The sequence below is a fragment of the Amaranthus tricolor genome, chromosome 1, assembly GCF_026212465.1.
Source record: "Amaranthus tricolor cultivar Red isolate AtriRed21 chromosome 1, ASM2621246v1, whole genome shotgun sequence".
Taxonomy (NCBI): Eukaryota; Viridiplantae; Streptophyta; class Magnoliopsida; order Caryophyllales; family Amaranthaceae; genus Amaranthus; species Amaranthus tricolor.
Window position 1 is genome coordinate 15,643,314 of NC_080047.1, and position 6,390 is coordinate 15,649,703.

Below are 6,390 nucleotides of genomic sequence, written 5' to 3' on the forward strand. Positions count from 1 at the left end.
CGAGTCGTGGGCGAGACTAAGTGAATCCCGTTCGAGATTGTTAATCTTAATCGTGACTATTGGCTAATTTGGTCGAGATTAGAGTTCGTGGAATGCAGTACTTTAATTGAATTTAAGTGAGACTCAAAGCGACTTTTGTTGAGATGGATAATCTCGATCGAGATTACATTAATCTCGGTTGAGATTAGGCATGACTGCACGTTTCTACTTCAGATTTAGGCGATTAGGATTTCTTAATTAGTTTTCTTTTAAACCTAATTTTCTTTGTAAATGAGTGTTAATACATAAAACCCCAATTTCTTAGGTTTAGGAGTAAGAAGAGAAGATTAAAAAGAAATTTGAGAGCGAAGATTAGGCAAATTACTCTGTATCATCTCATTTCTGTAATCTTTTTAACGTAGTGAAATATGTTCTTAGTGCCTGGTGGACTTAGCAATATAGATCACCTGATCAAAAGTAATTGTTCAGTAGTCAGTTTAGAATTTTCTTCAATTTTAACTTATTTATTCCTTTCAACAAACTTTCCTACCTTGATTTCTTGGCTAAGCTCTGATACCACGTTGCACCATATAGGACCAAGAAACTCCTAGAGATGATTTCTTGGAATGCAAAAAATATGCTTTTAAATGCAATGGAATGATACAATGCGATAATATGATCAGTTTGGTTAGACAATGATCTATTTTCAAGATTGAGCTCAATCTCACCCCAAGCCTTGATTACAACGTGATGGGCAAACCCCTTTGTTCCACTCACAAAAAGGATATTGAACAGGACAGGATAGAATTAAGGCTCGCAATTCCTTTGAAACAATCTTTTAAAGTGCATTTAATTAAATCAAAAAGTGAGTATGAAATGATGAGAGGAAGGCTATTTATAAGCCTTCCTTTACATTGACACACAACGTGGGAAAAATAATAATTACTAACCACCTGTCTTTGCCTAAATAACTACATATCAGTTAGTTTACAATAAGGAAAAAAACTAATAGACTCCTACTTAGCGGTGTTCAATGGGCCGCGCCCCATTTTGAGTACCTTATTCCACCCGTTTTTAGAAGGACTTTGTAAGAGTCTGGCCGAAAACGGGCTACTATAATTAAATGAAACGGACTATAAAAGGGCTCAATAAGAGTCGAAAACAGTCCTTTGTAAATACCATAATTAATGTGTATGATATAAATATTATAAATGATAATGTCAATGAAGATTATTAATATTTTTTTCAATTTTATTATTGTAAATGATAATTTAATTGTTATAAATTGATAAATGGGAGTAAAAATAATATTTAGTAATAAAAATGAATTGGACTTTGAATGTCCGACCTATTTAAAGCCCATATTATATTTTAAGGGATTTTATCCAACCCGACCCATATTTTCTAAGCCCAACCCTTATTTGACCCATTGAATACCCCTGCTCCTACTTGACCTTCTGTTTCAGACCCTTATGTTTGCATCTTAATTAATTAGTTTGATACCTGCTCATGGATAAGTGTAGTGTAAGCACTTGCTTGCCCCCTTTGCATTTAAGGGTCAATCAGAAATTACCTCTTATTATTCTTATCACTTATAAGAATAAGGTTGCATGCAACCGATCCTTTTAGACTCCACCCCATTCTAGGTATGAGCCACTTAGACCCTTATGTTTGCCTCTTGATTTTTACTGAGTCAATTGATCTTTACTGATAATAAATAATTTTTAATGATTGAAATTGATTTTTATGGATTAAAATTAATTCTTAATTAAAGTATAACTGAGTTGTACTTATTAAAATTAATTTTTACCAATTATTACTAATTTTTACTGATTGCTAGTAAAGTTAAACATTGCCTTTTAACTTTATGGCATTGGTCATTTTAGAAACAATTTACTTGTTCTTGTTTTCATTTCTACATGTTTATACTATTAAATTTAATAAGAAATTTTATACTCCGTATTTAATAGAGCATTTTTTTTAAAAATTGATGTTTAATTTCTCAACTATTCTAAAAGAATATTAGAAGTAATTGTTAACGAAGTAACTGATGGATGGAGAGAATCTGGTCTTGTATCAGTTGGATTAGAACATCAATAATCCACAACCCAGTTTTATTTTTAAAATTTTTTAGTAATTTTATACAAAATTTAAGACTTAAAAAATTAAATTTAACATATATTTAGAAAAATAAAAAAATAAAATAATTGTGTTTTTGTTGAGGTTAATACTTGGAATCAGTGTAAAAATTCTAAGCCTTAGAATTGACATTTTAAGGCAAAGTTAGTAGGTTAAATTTTTTTAAAAAAAGTGATGTGCAGGACTGGTCTCACAGAAAATCCACCAATAGAGAATTAATGTTAGAACAAATACCACTTTCTCAAATCCCAAGGTCTTAGCTTTACAATGTTATATTAACTTGAATTAAATATAGTAATTTATATTTTTTCTAAGTTATATGATTATTAGTGTTTTTTTTATAAAGTAGTTTAAATATCAATAATAAAAAGCAAAAGACTAATTCTTTATTAAGACCGTCTCATCATGAGTTGACTTAATGTGTACTAACCATTATATCCTTGAAAATTAATGAAAAAAGAAACAGTTTGTATCCACAAAAACTTGGACGAGACGGTGTCATTATGAGATTGTCAATTTGCGCCGGTCCAATTCGCGCGTGTAATAATAATTTAATTTTCTGGGCATTTATCAATTTTGATTTTGAAGGTATCAATTTTGAAAATTGATATCTTTAAGATCAAAATTGAAAAATGCCCAAAAAATGAAAAAAATGTCCAAGTTGTTACATGCGCGAATTGGGCCAGCCAAATTGACGGTCTCATTATGAGGTCATCTCGTCCAAGACCAGTTAGTTTGTATTTGGTTATATATGCAGTGTAAGTTTCACTCAATTTTATTTTAAATATAAATGATCTTTGTCACATATATGAGCACATTCCACGATGAAACGGTCTTATACAATACTTGTTGAAAACAAAAATATTATATTATTCATTAATTTTTTAATTTTCAGCTCTTGGCCAAAAATAAACAAGACAGACCTAATTCAGTTCTCATTCACTTAAGCCAGCCTACAAAAAAAATAAGTGATCAAGTTTTACTCGTTCAAGATAGGGATAATAGGTAGTATAGTATTTACCAAAGTCCAAGTGAGTGATAAGGAAGTTAGGGTTTTTCCATTTTTATCTCCTGAAAACCGCCAGATTCTTCTCACAGCAACCACCTGATATGCCCTAATTATTTATATAAATTTGTTAACTCAATTATAGCAAATAAACCAAAACCTAATTTATAAATAAAGGGCAGGCAAAATGTGTAGTAGTAAAGGTTTATCAGTATTTGTGTTTGTATTCCTTCTTTTATTGCATGGAAACTGCATTGAATTTGAAGTTGGTGATACAAACAATTTAACAAAAGGATGGCAAGTTCCTCCTTTAAACCACCCTCATGTCTACAACCAATGGGCTCAGAATAACCGTTTCAAGGTCAATGATACCCTCCGTAAGTTTTCTTATTCTTTTACTATGTATTTACGCCATTGGTAATCGTTGTTAAATAGCGTGAATGGTTACGATTGTTCTTTTCTGACCATATCATGAAAATTTACTTCTAATTACCAACTTTTAGGGCTATCTCGTTCATTTTTGGGCCCAACGCAAAAGATAGAAATGGCACCTTAAAACCTACGGCCTCTCTCTTGAGTGACCGTCTTTTCTAAAGACGGTTCTCAAAAGCCTAGCCCATTATATTAATTTTTAAAAAAACTTACGCGCGAGTGTAATTGTAATGTGAAAAGTCGCATAATATATTTGGAGTTATAACAACATTTATATATATTATAACTTCAAATATATTATGTTATAATTCAAAATAAATTATGTTATAAACCTCAAATATATGCTGGTATAACACCAAATATATAATGTTATAACCCCAAATAAATGTTGTTATAATCTCAAATGTATTATGTAACTTTTCACATTACACTTATACGCGCGCGTTAATTTTTTTTTAAAATTAACATAATGGGCTGGGCTTTTGAGAACCGTCTTTAGAAAAGACGGTCTCAAGTAAGAATTTTTGCAAAACCTAAGGCATAATAATACTCTCTCCGTTCTTTTTTGTTTTCTCGATTATTTTTTGCATAGTTTTCATAGTAAATTTAGAGCCTTAATATTTCTAAATAGGCATCATAGAATATTGTAAAAAATATATACATTAAGACGAATCTAATGAGATCAACAACCTTAATCAAATTTCTCTCTCTAAAATAAAATATTCTAAACAAAGAACATTATGAAACAGAGGGGTGATATAATTCGTATTTTAACCCATTTATAAAAAAGGTATAATTTGCAAATTATAACATTAAAATTAGTCACTTTTGTAAATTACAGTCTCAATGTTTATTTTTGACGAATTATAGCCACCAAAGTATTAAAGTCTACAGTATTTAGGCCTGATAACATAATTCCGACCATTTTAATGGTTGAAATTTTAGGTCAAATGGTCGAAATTCTAAGATTTGGCAAAAAATAATCAATTTAAAGTTTAATTCGCAAAAGTCCTAAACTTGAAAGCTATAATTCAGAAATTATAGTATAAAAGGTCCTAATAACTCTTATAAAATAGCAAAAAAGATTATATCATACCTAAATTTAATTTAAGTTAATTTAAGTTAATATCAATTTTTAACGAGTTTATAATTTTTTGGATCCTAAAAAAAACCATAAACGATAGCACACTTTGTCATTACTAATCGAGAGCTATTTAATTACAATAATCAAACGGATCCTTATAATATTCCATATGTGGTTTGTTTACACAAATTTAATTGACGTGTGATTGTGCCAGACTTCACGTACAAGAAAGACTCGGTAATGGTGGTAACAGATTCAGAATACGACAAATGTAAATGCAGTCAGCCTCTATACTTCTCTAACAATGGAGACACAAGGGTGGTGTTAGATAGGCCTGGCTTATTCTTCTTTATGAGCGGCGTAACAGGCCATTGTGAGCGTGGTCAGAAGATGATTGTCAAGGTCTTAGACGTTGAAACCCCACCTCAATCCCATCATAAGAATGCTGCCCTTCGTTTGATCCAAATGAAGCCCATTATGATTGGCTATTTCCTTTTGTATTTTACTCTCTCTTTCATTTTAGACTTTATCGACTTTATTAAATTTTTTGAGCAAGTCTTGTATGAGATCTTCTTATTGTGAGACAAGCCCATATAAGTAACTCAATATTTATATTAAAATAAAAAAATTTTAAAACTACCTCCAAACAATTTTTTTTATTTTTTTACTAATAAATTAGAATTGGATCTGCCCATATTAAACCGTCTCATAGTGAGACGGTATTAATAAAGAATTTATCAAACTTTTATTACAATATGTTTAGGCTAGCTAGTATTAGAGATATGTAATTGTTTAGACATCTATTTACTCACTTTTAGTCTAGTATTTGAGAGTTGAGACAATATATTATTATGTTGGTTTTTTCTTTTACTTATATTATTACGCTTTATTTTTATGTGTTTGACAAATGATTATTGTTAGTTATTGTGTTGTTTGATCTATTAGCTTTAAAAGCCTTGTTTGATTTGATTTATATTATTATGTTGAGATGTGATTCAAAATTATAAGGAAAAATCACTTAAAATAATTCATTTTTTTCATTATTTTCCTAAAAAATCTCAATGGATTAACCATGACTTTCAACCGTAGGATTATTTGTCTGGAGTAAACTTGCGTAACCAGATGATATGCTATATATAGTAGGTAATTTACCAAATAAATAAAGTAAAAATCAATTTAAAATTAAAGAAAACTTTTGTAAATTTACACTAAAAATTCTGAATTATAAAAAAAGTCAAAAAAAAATTTACATTTTTTCGACATTTTATTTTAATTCATATTTTCTTTAAAAAATTAAAACTTGTTATAGCAAGTTATCCGGTTACCATGCTTATTCTAGGCAAATACCTCCTAAAGTTTGGATTATTCATGGTTAATCAATAAGTGGGATTATTATAGGAAAATCATGAAAAAATTAGATAATTTTTAGTAATTTTTCCAGATTAAAATAGTCATTATTTAAAAGTTAATTATTTTAGTAAGTTATTAGAAATTTGCGAGTTAGTAGGATCATGTCGACCCATTAAATTAGTTGCTAGAAATATTGGAGTTAATGTGATAATATTGACCCATTTTCTAGCTAGAGTTAGTTATCTATAATTAAGGTGATTTTTTTTAAGACTTTATAAGCCAATAAATATGCTATTTTTCTGATTAATGAAAGCTGTAGTAGCTCATGTTTAAAGAAGAAAAAATAATGTAGTAGTTTTAAGTTTTACCTTTATTACTCTACCCTACTTATTTTATTAAT

At 29.2% G+C, this 6,390-nt stretch overlaps 1 protein-coding gene across 1 annotated transcript; it reads left to right on the forward strand.

Annotated features, from left to right (window-relative positions):
- The first annotated feature begins 3,311 nt into the window (after window positions 1–3,311).
- On the forward strand, window positions 3,312–5,222 carry LOC130800663 (early nodulin-like protein 6). The gene is made up of 2 exons (XM_057664276.1): window positions 3,312–3,501; window positions 4,855–5,222. The coding sequence occupies exons 1-2, from the start codon at window positions 3,312–3,314 to the stop codon at window positions 5,220–5,222; spliced, it is 558 nt and encodes a 185-aa protein (XP_057520259.1).
- Window positions 5,223–6,390: the final 1,168 nt, after the last annotated feature.